General features: G+C 49.7%; 1 protein-coding gene across 2 annotated transcripts; it reads left to right on the top strand.

Annotated features, from left to right (window-relative positions):
* Positions 1–6418: 6418 nt before the first annotated feature.
* On the top strand, positions 6419–9199 carry LOC140906281 (uncharacterized). Of its 2 annotated transcripts, none has more exons than XM_073329922.1 (2): positions 6419–6501; positions 6893–9199. In XM_073329922.1, exon 2 carries the CDS (start codon positions 6996–6998, stop codon positions 8190–8192), a length of 1197 nt encoding a protein of 398 aa, XP_073186023.1. In that variant the 5' UTR covers positions 6419–6501; positions 6893–6995; the 3' UTR covers positions 8193–9199. The 2 variants fall into 2 exon arrangements, with proteins under 2 accessions (XP_073186023.1, XP_073186024.1); XM_073329923.1 differs by having other exon boundaries at positions 6423–6501; positions 6896–9199.
* Positions 9200–20489: the final 11290 nt, after the last annotated feature.

Genomic DNA, 20489 nt, shown 5'->3' with positions numbered 1-20489 from the left:
AACAGAAATATGCCCCAGAGTCGCAGAGCCCCCCCGCCCCCCAACCAACAGCCTCTCCCTGGGGCTCTAGACGGCCACTTTGGCCACTGCTAGGAGGAAATTGACAAGGAGGTTCCACGACTTTGTGGCGTCACCGACAGGATGTGCGAATATAAGACGATTGCCGGGGGGGGGGGGGGGAGTGCAGCCAAAAACACAACAGCAGGTCCAGGAGGAGCTGGAATAGAGGCTGCAACCCGGCACACTCAAGGTAAACGTGCGCCAGGGTCTCCCTCATGCCACAAAAGGGACGGGGTGAACCGCGCCAGATACATGTCCATGCTCACGGCTCCGTGAAGGAGTCGCCAACCAATATCCCCGGTGGGCCGTGGGGCCAAGGTGGAATACAGGCTGGCCCACCGGTCAGCGTGGGAGCTGTCAGGCAGGCAAGTTAATGGCAGGAACCAGGCGATAACTATTTGCTCCCCTCGTAAATCTCCCTGACAGCCAGAACATGGTTTTGCCAGTTCCCCAGGGAGCAGGGCACAAAAGGGACGAGCAAAGGGCTGCAGAGAGGTCTCTTCATCTCGCTGCCCAGCCTGTCAGCCGCCTCTTTCCAGCTCCCATCCTTCCTGAGGGGGCTTTCTGCTACAGGGGGCCCCACAGTGCTCAGTGACTCATTACCAAACTGAGGGGAGGGGCTCACCTTTCTCATCACATCCCATGGGACCCAAGGATGCAGGCCCTGAGAGCAGAGCTCCTAGGTTCTATCTCCAGGTTTGGGCAAGGCCTGGGAATCAGGACTGTGAGGCTGGCAGACCAGGTGCCTGCTCATGCCAAAGTCCCCAAATCTCGGCTGAACACTGACAAATACACGGTTGGAATCAGCCTGGCTCACCTTGGTACTGTGCAACTAAGTGTTAGAATGATAAGATTGTGTTTTGTGTTTAGCCTTCATGGAATGCTTGTGAGTTGTTGCTGGCATTAATCTCAGACCTGGCCTACATTACAGTTAGGTCGGCATAAGGCAGCCTACATTGACCTAACTCTGTAAGCATCTACGCTAAAATGTCGCTCCCACCGATGTAACTTGCTCACTACATTGACGTAATAACTCCATCTCCGCGAGCAGCGTAGCACTTAGGTTGATGTAGTTAGGATGATGCAGTGTCAGTGTATGGTTACCTGCTTTAACTGTGTGTTGCTTACATCAACTGTTGCTGCCTTTCATAAATCATCCCACAATGCCCCACGCTGGCAGTTAAATCAGTGCAAGCATTCCTGGTGAGGACACACACCACCGACACAGAGGCATAGTGTGGACGCATAAAAACCGATTCAATTGGCTATATGTCGAGGTAACTTGGGTTGACTAGTGTAGACTTGCCCTCACTTATAACATCGGTATCCCATATTGTAAGGTTGCATTGTGAGCCTCTGTGACAGTAAATTACCAGGCAGGAGAGAGACATTAACTAGTGTGAAGTGCAGAGCTCCAAGAGATGGTGTTATGCCCTGCCCAACACAAAAGGTCCATCGACACAGATGGACTATTGTGGGCTGATAAAGAAGACAAAGGACTGTGTTCTGCTTGCCCCCATGAAGATGAGTCATGCAAGTGGATTCCTCCCACCTGCTGAGTTTGCATCTCAGAGTACATGGCAGGATGCGGATAACACCCCCAAACAAAAGGAACAAGGTATCTCTATGCTGCTTTGGGGAGGAGGGGTCGGCGGGGGGTGGGGGAGAAGATGCAAGGGTTTCATAGAATCATAGAATGGGAAGGGACCTTGAGAGGTCATCTAGTTCAGTCCCCTGCACTCATTGCAGGACTAAGTATTATCTAGACCATCCCTGACAGGTGTTTGTCCAACCTGCTCTTAAAAATCCCCAATGATGGAGATTCCACAACCTCCCTGGGCAATTTATTCCAGTGCTTAACCACTCTGACAGGAAGTTTTTCCTAATGTCCAACCTAAACTGCCCTTGCTGCAATTTAAGCCCATTGCTTCTTGTCCTGTCCTCAGAAGTTAAGAAGAACAATTTTTCTCCCTCCTCCTTGTAACAACCTTTTATGTACTTGAAAACTGTTATCATGTTCCCTCTTAGTCTTCTCGTCTCCAGACTAAACAAACCCAGTTTTTACAATCTTCCCTAAGAGGTCATGTTTTCTAGACCTTTCATCATTTTTGTTGCTCTTCTCTGGACTTTCTCCAATTTGTCCACGTCTTTCCTGAAATGTGATGCCCAGAACTGGATACAATACTCCAGTTGAGGCCTAATCAGTGAGGAGGAGAGTGGAAGAATTACTTCTCGTGTCCTGCTTACAATACTCCTGCTAATACATCCCAGAATGATGTTTGTTTTTTTTGCAACAGAGTTAAACTGTTGACTCATATTTCGTTTGTGATCCACTATGACCCCCAGATCCCTTTCTGCAGTACTCCTTCCTAGGCAGTCATTTCCCATTTTCTATGTGAGTGTGATATTCCCCTCTGGTGTTGTCTGGACTGGTGATCTGCTAGGTCACTCCAAGCTTTGACTCTGGGAGCCAGCGTTACCCGCTCTGCTGTGAGAACCCCCACTCCTGGGCTGTTCATGCACAGCCTCTGGCATGTAAGCTGCTCCTTGGATTGTGTAACCAAATGACACTAGCCAATACCTCCGGTCCCAGACCCAAACCATCTTGCAGTGTCCAGTAATGCCCACTGGACACTGCAAGCTTATATAAGTTTGTCAAATTAACAAAGAAATTGATATGCACCAGGCTTGTTATCCCAAGGGGAGTCTCTGTCACGCTTCAAACCAAACGCACTGCTTCAGGTAGAATAAACAAACAGATTTATTAACTACAAAGATAGATTTTAGGTGATTATAAGTCAAAACGTAAGTCAGATTTGGTCAAATGAAATAAAAGCAAACCGCATTCTAAGCTGATCTTAACACTTTCAATGTCCTTACAAACTTAGATACTTCTCACCACAGGCTGGCTGGTTGCTCTTCAGCCAGGCTCTCCCCTTTGATCAGCGCTTCAGTGGCTTGGTGTGGTGTCTGTAGATGTAAGTGGAAGAGAGAGAGCATGGCATATGTCTCTCCCTTTTATCATGTCCTTTCTTCCCTCTTGGCTATACCACCCCCCTTCAGAGGCAGGTAAGCATTACCTCATCGCAGTTCCAAACTGACCAAAGGAAGGGAGGTGACTCCCTTGAGACTCTAACAGATTCTTTTGTTGCTGCCTAGGCCAGTGCCCTTTGTTCCTGTGAGGCTGGGCTGGGTTTGTTCCATACCTTCCCTGATGAGGTTGTCACGGAGTCCCCGGGCGATGCTCTGGAACTGCTCCCTATGAAGCCAGTCAGGACTCTGGAGAAGTCTCCTGTCTGTGAGCAGACTGTCTTCAGGACACACAACTGACACAACTTCCACCTTCCTGGGTCTGACCTTGGAGCATTCAGCATCCTCTGCCCCTCCATGTGCTTCCCACAGCGAATCCGCCCAGGCGGGGTCCTGGGGAAGCCAGAGGGTCCTGCACCCCAACTCCGCAGTCAGACGTGACTCTCAGCCAGCCGGTAAAACAGAAGGTTTATTAGACGACAGGAACATGGTCTAACACAGAGCTTGTAGGTGCGGAGAACAGGACCCCTCAGCTGGGTCCATTTTGGGGGGCAGTGAGCCAGACAACCACATCTGCACTTCACTCCATGTCCCTGCCAGCCCCCAACTGAAACTCTCTCCAGCTCCTCCTCCTCTGGGCTTTATCCCTTTCCCGGGCCAGGAGGTCACCTGATCTCTTTGTCTCCAACCCTTTAGCTCTCACCTTGCGGGGGGAAGGGCAAGGCCATCAGTTGCCAGGAAACAGGGTGTCGGCCATTCTCTGTGTCCAGACCCCTGCACACACCTGCCCTCTAGGGCTCTGCAACGATCATACACCCTTATCCCCCCACCAAGAGACTTAAGAACTGCCTAGGGGAAACTGAGGTACCCTCACGCTATTCAGAGGAAACATTAAGAACAGTCCCGCTTCGTCACAGAGGTGTGAACTGCCTGTCTGCCCTTGGAGAGTTTTTTCCTGGGCTTATTTTAAGCCATGAGGATACAGTTTCAGCCTCATAACTATATATATGAAATTATAACGTATAACATTACTGTAACAACAATGCTCAGTGCACCATGAGCAACATGACAAACTTTGAATTGGATACCACAGAATCATTTTATAAAGATGAACATAGAGGGTGCAGGGTGTTCCTCCGAGGTACAGAGCGTCACAGTGTGCATCTGATTGTTCCTTCCTAAGTGGAGCGCTTTGCATTTGTCCTTATTGAATTTCATCCTATTTACTTCAGACCGTTTCTCCAGTTTGTCCAGATCATTTTGAATTTTAATCTTACCCTCCAAAGCACTTGCAACCCCTCCCAGCTTAGTATCATCTGCAAACTTTATACGTGTACTCTCTATGCCATTATCTAAATCATTGCTGAAGATACTGAAAAGAACCAGACCCAGAACTGATCCCTGCGGTACCCCACTTGTTGTGCCCTTCCAGCATGACTGTGAACCACTGATAACACCTCTCTGGGAATGATTTTCCAACCAGTTATGCACCCACCTTGTAGTAGCTCCATCTAGGTTGCATTTCCCTAGTTTGTTGATGAGGTCATGCAAGACAGTATCAAAAGCCTTACTAAAGTCAAGATACACCACATCTACCGCTTCCCCCCCCCCACATCCACAAGGCTTGTTACCCTGTCAAAGAAAGCTGTCAGGTTGGTTTGACACGATTTGTTCTTCACAAACAAGAGATTTCCCAGCGGCTCAGCCTGGGCTAGCCCTAAAGGACGTACAATACTTGCTTATTATAGAAGCTTCTATTAACTTTTGAAGTTTAAGTTTGTAGCAAATTTGTGTATCTATTGTTACCTGCTTTAACCTTGTAAATAACGCTCTAATTTCCTTTTCTTATTTAATAAATCTTTATACAGATTTTTATAGGATTGGCTACGAGCGTTGTCTTTGGTGTGAGACCTAGGGTGCAATTGACCTGGGGTAAATGACTGATCCTTTGGGATTGGGAGTAACCTGAATATTGCTGTGATTCTTGGTGTAAGAGACCATCTATCACAAAGGTAGGCTCACCAGGGTGGTGCAATAGATCGGAGTATCCAACAGGCCTGTCTGTGACTCCATGGTAAGGCTGTTATAGTGTCTGAGGAGTTCACACTTGATAACTGGTTGGTGAAATCCAAGTATAGAATTCACAATCAATGTGGGGTTTTTGCCCTGGTTCCTAACAGTCTGCCCTGAGGTAGGGTCTCATGCTCTTGAGTCACTGCAGGCAGCGTTACAAGGACACCTGGGTTCTACTCCCATTTCTAGATGTCAAGGTGGTCTCATGTTTGGAACCCAGTCTTAAGAGTCAGGACTCCAGGCTTCAATCCGTAGCTCATTCCCTGACTTGCTGAGCCTTCAGGTAAAGTGCCTCCACTTTATGTGCCTCAGTTTCCCCATGGGGTTAATGATACTGACCAACTTCCCAGTGGAGTTATAAATGCTTGATTCATGACTTGGAGACCCTCCGCTTGGAGGAAGCACAGGCTTATTATAGGTGGCATCTGTTCTCATCCGAGCCACTAAGGGCTGGTTGGTATGCAGCACGTTACTGCAGTTCCGGTCTCAGGGAATTCCTCAGCCCCATTCCAAAGGAGAGGACATTTTGCCCCCATACATACAGGGTGAAATTTAGAACTCTTAAGCGGGGTGCTGGTGTGAGTAGTAACGAATATGTCGACAGGGTGAACGACCTAATGGGAAAGTGGGTGAGGCTACGTACTGGCTCTTGCCCTCCTGGCGTACTGTCATCTCCGCCCGCGCCCCAGCCCCTGCCCCAGCCCGGTGAGAATGAGCCATGGGGAGGGAGTGAGGGGAGATGGAGTGAGCAGGGGCGGGGCCTCAGATAAGGGGTGGGGCATTAAGGAAGGGGCGGTGCATGGGTGGGGCCTCAGAGAAGGGGTGGGGCATTAAGGAAGGGGCGGTGTATAGGTGCAGCCTCAGAGAAGGGGCGGGATCTCAGAGAAGGGGCGGGGCCTCAGAGAAGGGGCGGGGCATTAAGGAAGGGGCGGTGCATGGGTGGGGCCTCAGAGAAGGGGCGGGGCAGGGTGTTCGGTTTTCTGCAATTAGAAAGTTGGCGACCCTCCGTGGCCTTGCAGGGGGGGGGCGGCGGGGAGCTCGGGGCCCAGCCGTGGGGGACCCTGGGGATGCGCCTTGCGGAGTGGGGGGGGGCATTGACCCGCCCCGGGGAACTTGACTCCCTCTGCTAGGGGCGGGCGGTGCCGGGGCCCGCCAGCAGGGGGCGAGGGGCGCGCCGGAGGGACGCTCTGGCCTCACCTCTCCGCTGCTCCGGCCCCTGTCGCTATTTGATGACGTCTACAGGGAGCGCGCCGCTGTGTGGGCTGGGCACCCGGAAGAGCCCGTAACAATGCGGGCAGCAAGGGGAGGGGCCGTTCAGAGCCCGGGGCGGGGGAGCAGGTATGTGGGAGGGGGTCAGGGCTGTACGAGGGGAGGATATGGGGCTGCTCTGGGGGAGGGGCTACTCTGGGAGGCTGGGGGAGGGGCTGCTCTGGGAGGCTGGGGGAAGGGCTCTGCCGGGGGGGGGGCAGAAAGCAGTACTGCCAGAGGGGGGGTGGAGAGGTCGGTCGGTCCGAAGCGGGCAAGCTGGGGAGGTAGGGTTGGGGGAGGGGGATGGGTAGCAATCCAGAGAGGAAGGTGGAAGACAACAGGGAGGCCATGCCCCCCCCCCCCCGATCCCAGAGCGATTGAGCCATCTGGCTGCAGGGCACCGGGTGCTGTGAAGTTTGGAGGGGGGGTTTGATGGGGGTTTCTGGTCCGTCCTGTGTAACAGGGTGTCGTGCTCTCTCAGCAGGACTCAGCCAGCCACGCCTCCCTCGGACGTGCCTAGTTGAGCATCATTGCCACTGACCTTCTGCCTTGGGTGGGGCCTGGGTTGTGGCTGGCTGGGCACGATGCCTCGGAAAAGGAAACATTGTCAGCGTGCGGCCCCCCCTCAGCTGGCTGCGGTCACTGCCACGGGAACCCCAGTCGTGGCCAGGGCGGGCTCAGGGTGCCGCATGCAGCTGAGTCGCAGGACTAGGAGTCCAGCCTACTTTCCCTTCAGCTTCCTGCCAGTGGACTGTCAGCTCCATGTCTTCTCTTTCCTTTCCGAGGTGGAGAAGTGCACAGCTGCCCTGGTTTGTGAAGCCTGGAGCAAGCTGATCCGCACCCCCAGGCTCTGGAGGGTGGCTGACTTCATGAGACTGGGGGCCTTCCAGTCAGGCATGGATTTGGTGCTGGTTTCTGCCAGAGAATTTGAGAGATGGAAAGAGTGGGTCCACCAGTATGCCTATCACCTGAGCTCTCGCAGTGCTAGCCTGTTAGTCCTCAGGGCCAGCTTTGATTTGGGTGACCAGAAGACCAAATGGGCTGACTTCCTTTCACGCTTCTTGGACACTGTCCACTGTGGGGAGCTGCAGGAGCTGGAGCTCAACTGGACCTTGACTCACTTGGAACCCCCAGACTTCTACCCGCCAGGCACCTGCAGTATGACTCAGGTCAGCCTGACCAAAATGGACCAGATCAGCAACTTCCAGACCCTTCTGGAGAAGTTTATCCAGAGATCTCCAAAGCTCACCAGGATGAAGCTGCCCTTTGACTGGTCTGCATACTCAGTTGCCATGCTGACCCAGTTCCAGCAGCTTCACACCTTAGAGTTGAAATACTTCTGGAGCTTCAAAGGGGTTTGCCCAGAGATCATGCAAGATCTCACCAAAGCCCTACCCAACCTCAAAACTCTCATCCTTCATGTGCTGGTGCCAGTCAAAGACTTGGGCATCTCCTATTCTCTGGAATCCAGATCCCTGGAGTACTTGGACGTGTCCCAGAGCCGTGGCCTGGTGTTCTGTCACCTCGACCTGCCCTCCCTGAGAGTGCTGAGGATCAAGAAGACGGTTCGGGGCATCATCCTGAACCGGAGGACGAGGCTGTCTCTTCAGAGCCGCTGGTCCTGTCTGTACAGCCTGTTACGGAGTGGCACGCCCAACCTTCGGGTGTTCAACAACCAGGTGTTGCTGCCGCACTGGCGGGAGCAGACATACAAGGAGCTGAATGCCTTGCTGCTGCAATCATGCTACTGTGTTCAGCACTCGGACACGTGGTTACTGTAAAGACTGATGGTGAAGGGAACAGAAAGGAGAACCTGGATTCTCTCGTATCTAATGGTGTCAGTGGAGGGGGTGTATAGCATGAAGAGACTATGTGTTGCCTTGGGAGGGACCAGGTGGCCTATGTGTCTCTGGGCCTAGCATTTGTCAGGTTTCAGGAGAGGCTACATCTGGGCCCAGAGTTTGCTCAAAATGGGAGGCTGACTGAGGGATGTTTAGAGAGAAGGACACTCTGTTTCCCTTCTACCAAGACAGAGTAAATGTTCTGTTCCCCACAGCTGGTCTCTGCTTTTCATTTATAAGTGCACTTTATGGCCCATAAGTGATGGCCTGTGCTCCTTACGTAACAGGAAGGGCTCTGAGTGCTGCACACAGTAAAATCACAGAGCTGCAGCCAGACACGGGTGCCCTGGTTGTCTAAATGCGCTGATGCAGAAGTGAAGGTAGAATTTGTAACCTTTTGAGCTCAGACCCCCATGAACCTCTGTCTGACACAGTCACAGGGTAGTTCCATGCTCTTAGCTAGACAGTGTTATCAGCTGGTTACAGCAGGGGAGTTGGGTTTCCTGGGTTCTTTTCCAGTCACTGTCATTAATTTTGGACATATTACTTAGACTCATTTTCAAAAGCAGCCTCTAATTTTGGGTGCCTGACTCGAGCTATCGTGCAAGTTGTGGGAGCGCAGCAGCTCTGCAAATCAGGACCAAGGGGTCTCGAGTTAGGAACCTCAGGGTCCCATCTTTAAAATGGGAATAAGCCAAACTTGCCTCTCTAGGAAGATGGTGAGGCCTTTAGACCCTTGGACTTCGGTGCTGCCAAAATGTAAAGTAGTATTAGATCGTGGAGGAACATGGATGTGTGCCATTTCCCAGCCAGCAGAAGGCACCCTTTACTTTGTTATGCCGATACATAACCTGACTGATTCTTCAGACATATCCATTCCCAGACGGTTTCTCTGATGCTGGTGGCCAAGTGCTGAGTTGACCCTAATAAAGATAAAAAGAGCCGCATCTCTGTCAGTCTGTTCTAACTCTGCACTGGGCCAGGAATTCTTACTAATGGTTGGATCTGTTTCGTAGTAGCCTCCTCCTACCCTGGAGGGAGCATATGTGTAATCCTGGCTTTGTAGCGGTGATGCTCCTTGTGGGACATGGTGTGGAAGACGACATGGCTTTGTGCTGGGGTCTGTTTCATAGGCTGTGGTGAGGGGGCAGATCCAGAGTTATTTCAGACTGCACAAGTGGCTGGGGAAGAGGGAGCTTCGTTGTCAAATGCTGGCAGGGGTGATTCCCATGTGTGGTCTCCGCTGCTGTTGATTCTCTTTCCCTCAGGAGGCTTGAGCCAAAAGCCGCGGGTAGCCTCTGGCGCAACTGACCCAAGTAAGGGTTTGTCCAACACCTAGCACACCTAGGTCCATGACTAGGGCTCCTAGGCACTACAGTTAGACAACTAAATAATCAGGGTCCTACCCCACATCTGTTTGTAGCTTCAGTCAAATGAGTGGGGCCCTCCTGTGTCTCCTGCCACTTTCTGATGCCTGAAAATGTGCTTTGCTTTTCCTGTCGCTCCCTCTCTCACAGCCCTCCCTGCCACAAGCCCTAAGAGCATTTCATGTTCACCTCCAGGAGCTCTGCTTGTCTCTGTGCCAGCAGTGCTGATCGCGATTGCAATCTCCATCCCCACAGTGGGTCCGTGAGGATGGTAGGGAGCACAGCAACACTGGCTGCCAGGAACACGTTACTCCTCTCCTCTGCTCATGATGCTGGCTTCCCCAAGAACATCGAATCAGGTTCAAGGTCTTGGTCCTCATCGTCATAGCCTGGACCCAGGGTATCTAAAAGAACCTAAAGCTCCAGGATGCAAACCTTGATTGACAACTCCATTCCTCTGGCACCATGGGACTCTCAACAATGAGGATAAAGCTTGTTTGTGCAGGAGACAGAGCCTCCTCAGCAATCACTCTGAGCCCATGGAATGAACCCCCACCCCCAGGCACCAAGGACCACCCCAAACCTCCCCACCATCCGCTCTGAGCACATTGCCTTGCTTTCTCTAACAAACATGTTGCAGTGTGTGTGTATCTATGCAAAAGAAAACACTCCCCTGCATGTAGGGAGAGGATGAGAGTGAATGCATTACAGATGTGTGGTTATGTTGCTTAATGCACTCAGGCAGGTGCTCAGATACAATGATGAGCACGGTAGAAGAAACTCTGTAGTACAGAATAGATTGGAACTGTGGGGCTCTGCAGCCTGAAGTGATTCCCATGGCTATGGGCACATCAGTAATGCGCACAGAGTGACGGTGGTTTTTGTTCCTCCTGCATACAGCTGTGCTCGATGGGGGTTGTGGTTTGGTCACACTGTGTAGGGTAAGGGGAGACAGGATTGTACCTCCGAGCCCCAGTCCTGGCCCAGGACTCCATTACGCTAGGTGCTGTACAGACACAACGGTCAGTCCATGAGAGAGGTAGTTCTGTCTTATGTTGTACTGGAACATAGTAGCCAAGTGCTGCTTGTCCCTGACCTGGTCGCAGTGCCTGCGTGACCTCAGTCTGACTGTCCCACAAGGGTGTGTGGCCATGCTGCCTTCGTTCCCCCCGTGCTCCTGCAGGCAGAGGGGCTGCTGAATGCATTGTAAAGCATCCTATCTGTGCTGTTGGAAAAGACGCAACCTGCTTGAGGAGGGAGGCTGCAGCACTTCCACTTCCCTGAGCTACGTGGCGACCTTTATGAACATACAGTTCAGTGTGTGTGGTCTGAAGCAGCCAGGCACTCCAGACGTGCTCTCTCTTGCATGGAGCTCAAGGTAGCGCTCCCCACCATCCCCTTTGAAGGCTGAAGTCCTCTGTTCCCGGACAGCTCCACTCCGAGCAGTGCAGTGTAAGATCCCCCTTGTCCTGGACAGGGGATCGCCTTTAGGGGCCCGAGAAGAGTCTAGGCTCCTTTACATTTTGCTCTCTTGAGTGTAGTTGCCAGCGAGGGTTTTGATTGTGATGCCATTTAGAAACTGGACAGAGAAACAACTTCCTTCTCTTAGGCCACTGGTCATCGGAAACGTGCATAGCCATCACTGAAGCTGTTACCTGGCGTGGGTCATGTGAACTGGTGCCCTAGAAGTGGAGGCCGTGTGTCCCATTACAAATTCCTTGAATCATCCAGACCCTTCTCCAAGCCCAGTGCTGCGCTGTTCTGAGTGTTCAGCCATGCCCTGTATCTTGTGATCACAGCACAACGGGATTTTACAAAGATCACAGCCCCTTTCTCTTTCAGTTGCAGGATTAGTTCTATGGTGCGTCTGTTCTCTGCTCGTAATTCATTTGTTTCTTAAAAACCATAAGAACGGCCATACTGGGGTCAGACCAAAAATCCATCTAGCCCGGTATCCTGTCTTCCAACAGCGGCCAATGCCAGGTGCCCCAGAGGGAATGAACAGACCAGGGAATCATCAAGTGATCCATCCCCTGTCGTCCATTCCCAGCTTCTGGCAAACAAAATCTTCTGAAATTTAAAAAAACCCTTCCAGTCCAGATGTGAATTAAATTTTAAAAAAATCCACTGAGTTGTGGTTGGTTTCTTTTAAGATTCCCAAAACTTCTGAAAGCAGTTCTTACCCGTTGTAAATCACTTCGCTGAGAACAAAATGAGACATTTCAATCCAAATGGAACATTTTTCACCAGAAAATTAAGGGCTTGGACTGGAAGTGTCACCATCACTCATAGCATCACAAACATGTGGACTGTGTGAGAATCTTTCTCAGTTGACAGTAGTTTTAAGCGGGTATAGAGTTAGGTGATTGGAGAGACCAGCTAGTCCATCTTCTACATCGGCCTAGGTTGGAATAGATACCAACAGTACTGCTCTCCCCTGTCCAGTCCAGTTCTAAACTCTAACGCAATGATCAGATTTTAGGCCTGAAGCTGCCAAACTGTGTCCTTGTTTCCATCCCAAACCTCTTTGGGATTAGTAGGTTCTCTCTGAACCAAAGGAGCATTTCGATGTTACTTGCTAACCATGGGCTGAATACTGAAGAGTAAAAACGTGTCATTGAAGTAGTTTTGGTTATGCTCCCTAGTTTCACGCAGACAAGCTTGCATTTGGTTCTTGTCTCAATCCAGAATAACTCCTTTCACTTCAAGGGAGATATTTTACATTTCCGTCTGTGTAAGTGAAGTCAGAATCTGGCCCACTAAAGGCATACCCAATCAAATGAACAGCTACCTCAACTTTTCAGCAGTAACAAGAGAGATCCAGTGGTTGCCTTCAGCTGTGCTGTATGCCCAATCTGTGTTTAGAATTGTGCTGCAGAGAAGCGTCTGTATTATTGATCAGATGTCAAATGGCTCACGTTAACACTTGAATCATACAGGCTGCTGTTTTAATGACCAGCGCTTGCTGTTCTAGGCTCTGTTGGGAGCCTACATGTCTGTCACTTATCTATAGAAGTGGTAAGGACAAATGGTTAACAAACTGTCCTCTTAGCACTCACCTCGTTTGCATTTCAGGCTGCACTGCTACCCAGCGCTACATTGCTACAACCTTGAGAATGATGCTATGTCTCAACTATAAATACACTTAATGCTTCAATTATTCTTTCCATCGGAGGAACTCAGAAGCACTTAACAGACATTAACAGCCTAACCTGGGAGCTAGGTCAGTACGGGTCCCTTCCAAGCATGGAGGAACGGAGATGGAGAGAAGTGAAGCAACTTGGCTAAATTCCCCAAGAAACCAGATGTGCTGACTCTCCCTGTGCCTTTTAACCACAAGGCTGTGCTTCCTAAACAAGGTAGGGACTTCTCAAACCACAGAGTGCCTTTTAAACTCCTCTCAGCTGGTTCTTGCCACACACCTTCCTGGTGAACTAGAAATGTACTTCAATTAACCAGCATTGATCATCAATAGGAAATGCCCCAGGAATTATAATCCTCAATATCCATAACTGAATTAAAGTTGCCTAGGCCCTAACCCTGAGGCGTGTACAGATGTTTTGTGGGATTCCCCTCCTAGCAATCAGACTCTGTGCTATCAGCACCTTTTCCTCTCTTACGTTTTTGAGCTGATCGCTTCTTGGGCAGGCTCAGCACTAAGAGACTCTTCTCTCCAACAGCTGAGGTGCCTAGAAATGAAGGATTTTAGGGCTGGCTTGGTCAGGGCGCTGGAATCGCTCTTGGAAGTGATTTGACTAGAGAGGAACAATTGCTTCCCAAACAGTGCATCAGTTACGTTCATATGCCGGAGCAGAGTTTAGATACATGCAGTTCAGCTATTTCTTTCTCCCAGCAATTGCTGGGCATAGGGCACAGGCTGATCTCAGAGCATTGTCCATGCACGCTAAGAAATGAGGTATATCCTTGAAGGCATGAACTGATGCAGCAATGAGGAGTCAAAGAGGTGTAGCTCCAGCTTTAGAATGCTGTTTTGCACTCCACCTCTGTTCACTTTCAAACCTCCTCGCTGCAACCTTAAGCTCTTCAGCGAGCACTGCTAGCAGATTGTATGGCAGGAGAAACCCTTAATGCTGGTGCTCATAGAAGAAAGAAATTCCATGGTTTACATACAACAGTGAGGCAGCATGATCTGATGGTCAGAGCATGGGACTAAGAATCTTGGGATCTACCAGCTCTGACCTTAACTCATTTGGGCAATCTGAGTTTTATCATCTGTAAAATGGGCATAGGCGTACCTGTCTCCCAGGGAGTGGAGTGTTTGTAAAGCATGATATAGCTGGGTAGCTAATGTCCTCCAAATCTCTAATGCAGCACTACCCATTTTGTAGGGAAAAAGGTAGGAAAAGGAATTAATGGGAGGAGGGCTTTTTTGTGGTTAGCACATGGGACGGGAGGCAGGATGCCTGGATTCTATTCCCAGCTCTGCCACTGACTTGCTGAATGACCTTGTATCAGTGACTTTTCCCTCTCTGTGCCTCAGTTTCCCCATCTGTACAAAGGTGCAGAGAGGCATAGTTCATTTGTGCTTGCTAAGAGCTTGGATGCAGGGGAAACAGTACAGGACAGGAGCAAAATGTTAATTTAAAGGGCTGTTTTGTGGCAGGTGAGGGATCCTGACCCAAACAAAGCACACTAAGGAACACCTTGGGCGAACATCTCCATGTTATGAGTGGGCAAACGGTTACACAGAGAGGTGACGTGACTTGTCTGGAGTCACCCAGCGAGTCAGGAATAGATCCCAGATCCTCATGATACTTGGCCCAGTGCCCATCATTTGTCCATGCTGCTTGTCCTGGCATTTCAAGTCACAGTTCCCCCGGCTATGTCTTCTGTGCATCCCACACTGAGGTAGGCACCATTGCTTTGCCAGGGGTACTTAAGAGACTGCAAAACAGAACGAGCTCAGTCCTTAGTATTTGTTTTCCAAAAGCCCCAAAATGTGCTGGGGGTTCCCCTCCCACGATAAAAACAAGGAAGGGGTGTGCAGTCTAAATTAAATATAATCCCCCTCACACACACACACCCAGGTGTTGGAATAGGGTTGGGATTATCTTCCCCATTCTAAATACCTTAAAAGATGTATTCCACCTGTCTATCGCTTAAAAACCAGGATACAAATAATAATAACTGGCCTTTATACAACATCTTCCCGCTGAGGATCTCAAAGCACTTTACAAAGATGCATAGTTGTTGTTGCTGTTTGACAGAGGAAACTGAAGCACAAAGAGATTAAGGGACCTGCTCAAGGCTACCAGGAGAGTCCTAGGCAGAAATGAACGCTGGTCTTCAAGACCTCAGGCTTCTGTTCCAACCACCAGCCAGTGCTGCAGCTGCTTAGGCCGGGTCTATAACATTTTTGTTGTGGCTGCAACAATAGTATAAATTGCTAATAGGCCCTTTCCTCTGAGCTGGATTGCCTTGAGCTGTAGCATAACAAGAAGAGCATGTTGGCTTTAACTGACTCATAGAAGATAGACATGAAACTGACCTAGGAGGTCATGCAATCCATCTCCTCGTCAGTGCCTATTCTTTTGCTAATATTTTGCCCAGTCTAGTGCAAAAATTTCCCAAGCCACTGGGCTGAAAGAAACCACAGAATCCCCCATGGTCCATCTCACTGTTTGCTAAGTGGATCTGACATGTTCAAAGAGTAAAACAAGTCTCATAGACCAAAAGCAAGGTGTAGTGCAATGCTGTTCTGCTCTGAAAAGTGCCTCTCTAACAGCAGTGCCATGGGACACTGTTTGTTGCCTCCGGCTCCGGTCAGACTAGCTTTAGTTCCTTGTGAATAGGGCTTTGTGTTGCTAGAGACGCCCCCTGAGATCGGAAAGTCAAGCTGGGGGCTTCTTTGCCATCTGGGGATATTTTAAGGCTGACTCCATTAATGCACAGAAATTGCACTGAGATCCTTGAATGCAAGGAATTGTGGCTCTGTGCATTGGCCAGGTCAAGTTAGGTATATTCCTACTGGCCTCCTCGTCTGAACAGATGGAGCAGGGAACCCTCTGCTGGCTTTATTTATTAATATACAGCTACAGTGCCATAGGGCGCTTTACTCAGCTGGCCTGTGTCCTGAAGAACATATAAACTCTGCTGACTATTATAAGCTGGAGGAGATTGGAGGTTATACCTGGCAAGCGGGAGGGAGGGAGGTAATCACAGAATAAACCTATGGGTGCTGTTGTTGGCTCCTAGCTCTAGAAAAACATTTCTGTTGCTTTTTGATTGCTGGAAAGGAAGCAGTGGATTGTTTCAGGGCCTGTGGGAAAAGGAGAAAGGGGAGGTAGTGCAGAGTATGGGGTCAGAGTGTGCTCTGGGGAGGGGTAAGGAAACAACAGGGCATGGCAGGGAGGTGTATTGGTGGACCAGAGAGGTGGGGGACCGATGCAGGCAGGTGAGAACTGGGCAGGGCCTTGGAAACTGCAGAAGGGGCTGTGGAGCCTGTGAAGGGGGGGTGGGGTGATATGATCCGAGCAGCCAATGAGAAAGCTGGGTGGCAGCAGCATTTCAGGTGGGAGCGAGGTGGCTGTTGGGAAGGCCGGTGAAGGAGGTTGTAGTTGTCCAGGCGGGAGATTGACGAGGGGTTTGGCAGTAGGGAACGGACTGGGAAGCAAGAGCGTCTTAGCCAGAGGTCAAGCATGTGCTCGGCCAAAACGAGGAGCCGTGCCCTTCGCCTTGAGGCCCAGCAAAGAGCCACAGGGGGAGAGACCTGCAGCAAAAGCCTTTCCACTAAACCTGCCTTACAGCCAGGTCTCCAGTTCAAATCCTGGCCCTTGCCCTGCTGCACAGAGAGAAGCAGTCCTGCAGCCCCACTCCCAGCTTCAACAAAGGGGCAGAGTGCTGCCTTACCTCCTACAGCTGACCAAGAGGGCTTTCTCTGCCAGCATTTCCTGGGCTCCAGTGTTTAGCGTTATTCGTTTCCTCACACGAGCTGTCACTTCACCACATCCTAGAGTGCACCACTTTGAAGTTCCCTGTAATTTGCAGTAAGGACCAGGCACTTAATGCCCCTTGTTGATTTCAGCAGGTGGCAGGAGGTGAACAGACTCCATGTTAATAAGCCTGGAGCTACTCTCAGCAGCAGCCCATTAATCTCTCAATTAGAGGGAGCATATAGCTTTGTGCATAAATTTGTGGTCACGTATATTTAAACTTCACTAATGCAGGCTAAAGGGAGTATGTAAATCCTACTATCTCTTGCCTCCACATCAGAGTGTCAATGCAGGAGATCATTTTATGCCCGTGGATCAGTAGAGTCTGCAGAAAGAGGAATTGCTTTATGAGAGCAAATGTTTGGGCAAAAGGCAACAAGTGGGGGTTCCTGTAATGTCTCCCCATCCCAAACCCAGGCTAGGTAAAGAAAAAATAGCCTAGAAAAAGAACTGGGTGGTGATCGATAAGCACAGTCTCCTACAGCTGGGCTCAATAGGTGGAAGGGCAGATCAATGGAAGGAGCTATCACGGCTCAGCTGAGAAGCTAATAGCTTGGCCCTAAAGGAGTTGCCCCTGTGTTGTGGGTATGAGGCAATTCTAATGTTCACGAGATTCTCTGAGATCACCAGATGGAAGGGATGTTAAACCTCATAGAATATCAGGGTTGGAAGGGACCTCAGGAGGTCATCTAGTCCAACCCCCTGCTCAAAGCAAGACCAATCCCCAACTAAATCATCCCAGCCAGGGCTTTGTCAAGCCTGACTTAAAAACTTCTAAGGAAGGAGATTCTACCACCTCCCTAGGTAACACATTCTAGTGTTTCACCGCCCTCCTAGTGAAAACTTTTTTCCTAATATCCAACCTAAACCTCCCCCACTGCAACTTGAGACCATTACTCCTTGTCCTGTCATCTCCTGCCTCAGGGTTTAAGGTGATCTCTCACCTTTTGAGACCAGGATGATCTCCAGTTATCCCACCTCTGCTACTGGATTCTTACACCTTCCTCTGCAGTATCTGGTGTTGGCCACTGTCAGAGACAGGAGACTGGGCTAGATGGACCTCGGTTCTGATCCAATCTAGCAACTCCTTGTTCCCAAGCCCAACAAGATTGCAAAATGCTTCTCTCTATGGCTGGCTAGCAGTGCTGCGCCACGGGAGCGTACATGGGTCACAGCGCTGGCGTTGGGCTCACTCATTTCCCATAGTTTTCTTGGTTAATATCCGTTAAATGGAATCAGGGTAACCTTAACTTCCCCAAAGCAGAGACCTGCTAGCCAGCGTGGCCGCCTCACGGAAGAAATCATGATAATGCTCGTCACTTGTTAGACTGTGACTCTCTGGGGCCTTGATGTCAACAGCCCATTTGGGTTTCCTGCGTGTACTGAGCTGGCAAGCAGGGTGAATGAACTGTATTTCACCATTATGGCTGGAGGGGACAATTCTTGGAAGACTGTTACACAAAAGGGCACAGCGGTGTCTGAAGTTCCATGAGAGAGACTAACGGCCTTTTGGTCACCTCTCGAAAGACCAAGGTCATTGAGGGGGCATACAACCTTTGTGATGGGGCAGGGCATGAAGAGGGTAGTGATGCAAAATGCAGAGCAGCTGCAGCTGGCTCTGTCTCACATCTACCTGAAATGCCCCAGCTGAAGGAGGGGTTTGGAACAGAAAAGAGAGAAAGCAGGTAGCAGTAGCCTGCCCTGGTAGAGCAGGATCTCTCTGCTGTGCCTGGAAGGAAGCAGATCCCAGGGGCCTGAGAACTAGAGCCAGCCTGGAAGAGAAAAAAGGCAGATTGAGGTTACAGACTGTCCCTCTACTTGATGAGTGGGCAGCCTGACGAGGTCTTCCCTGGAGCTGGGGTGGTGGTGAATGGCCCCAGCTGTAGCCTGTTGGGAGTTCTGGGGTGGGGGAGTTTCACCCCACAGCAAATAGCTCTCCAGTATCACAGCCTTAATTCCTGGGAATGTGAGGTTCAGGTCAGCAATGCTCCTACCCAGCACCTTGCTTGGGAAGGGAAACTCTGAGATGGATAAAAACAAGGGGGTGGTGGAATTGACACACTGGCAAGTAGCCAGATAACTCCTGGAAAGTGACTGTTTTCCAGGGCTTTGCAGGGTCAGGTGCCAGGTGGATGGTTGGGAGACTTTTCCCCCCAGCGAGGCTGGGCAGGGAGGCTGACCAATTCTGCCTTGATTGCTGAGCTCTCACACTCATAAAAATAGCCACACTGGGTCAGACCAAAGGTCCATCTAGCCCAGTATCCTGTCTTCCAACAGCAGCCAGTGCCAGGTGCCCCAGACAGAATGAACAGAACAGATAATCATCAAGTGATCCATCCCATCACCCATTCCCAGCTTCTGGCAAACAGAGACTAGAGTCACCATCCCTGCTCATTCTGGCTAACAGCCATATCCTCCATGAGTGTATCTAGATCTTTTTTTAACCCTGTTATAATCTTGGCCTTCATAACATCCTCTGGCAAGGAGTTCCACAGGTTGATTGTGCGTTCTGTGAAAAAATATTTGTTTTAAACCTACTGCCTATTAATTTCATTTGGTGGCCCCTAATTCTTGTGTTATGAAGAGTAAATAATTTATTTACTTTCTCCATACGTTTCATGATTTTATAGACCACTTATCATATCCCCCCTTAGTTGTCTCTTTTCCCAGCTGAAATGTCCCAGTCTTATTAATCTCTCCTCATACAGAAGCCGTTCCATACCCCTAATAATTTTTGTTGCCCTTTTCTGAACCTTTTCCAAGTCCAATATCTCTGTTTTGAGATGTGGGGACCACATCTGCACGCAGTATTCAAGGTGTGGGCGTACCATGGATTTATATAGAGGCAATAGGATATTTTCTGTCTTACTATCTCTCTCTTTCTTAATGATTCCCAACAGTCTGTTTGCTTTTTTGACCACTACTGCACATTGAGTTGATGGTTTCAGAGAACTATCCACAATGACTCCAAGATCTCTTTCTTGAGTGGTAACAGCTAATTTAGACCCCATCATTTTATATGTATAGTTGGGATTATGTTTTCCAATGTGCATTACTTTGCATTTATCAACATTGAATTTCATCTGCCATTTTGTTGCCCAGTCACCCAGTTTTGTGAGATCCTTTTGTAGCTCTTCACAGTCTGCCTGGGACATAACTGTCTTGCTTAGTTTTGTATCATCTGCAAATTTTGCCACCTCCCTGTTTACCCCTTTTCCTGTATTATTTATGAATATGTTAAATAGGACTGGGCCCAGTACAGACCCCTGGGGGACACCACTATTTACTTCTTTCCATTCTGAAAACTGACCATTTATTCCTACCCTTTGTTTCCTATCTTTTAACCAGTTACCAGTCCATGAGAGAACCTTCCCTCTCATCCCATGACAGCTTACTTTGCTTAAGAGCCTTTGGTGAGGGACCTTGTCAAAAGCTTTCTGAAAAAAAACTATATCCACTGGATCCCTCTTGCCCACATGCTCATTGACCCCCTCAAAGAATTCTAGTAGATTGGAGCTGCATATGTGGCCCACAATGGTAAATAGGTTGAGAACCGCTGCCCTAGAAGCTCATGATCCAGCTGATGCTATTTGCCCTTACAAACATGGAAACAGAACAGCCAAGGAAAGCCACACTGATATGCTCCAGTTTCCCCAGCTGTCACATGAGAACAGTGCTATGGCTGTAACTCACAAGACAAGTTAAAAGACTAAAGTAAATAGTGTTTGTAAAGCCTGGCGAGATCCTGCAATGGAAGGTGCCAAGGAAGCACAAACCTTTAGTATTTGCTCCCCTGGGATGTATTTTCAGCCAGGCTGTATAGGGCATAAAAAGAGGACCACTTATTGTTCAGGAATTAAGTGGTGGTTTTTTTCTAAGGTGAATCACAGGCTTCTAATGGCTAATACAGAACACGG

Source organism: Lepidochelys kempii, chromosome 2 (genome assembly GCF_965140265.1).
Source record: "Lepidochelys kempii isolate rLepKem1 chromosome 2, rLepKem1.hap2, whole genome shotgun sequence".
Lineage (NCBI taxonomy): Eukaryota > Metazoa > Chordata > Testudines > Cheloniidae > Lepidochelys > Lepidochelys kempii.
This window is presented reverse-complemented; position numbering and strand designations above follow the sequence as displayed.

Coding starts and splice junctions, on each gene's coding strand:
- LOC140906281 (XM_073329922.1), top strand. CDS start 6,996: ATGCCTCGGAAAAGGAAACATTGTCAGCGTGCGGCCCCCCCTCAGCTG.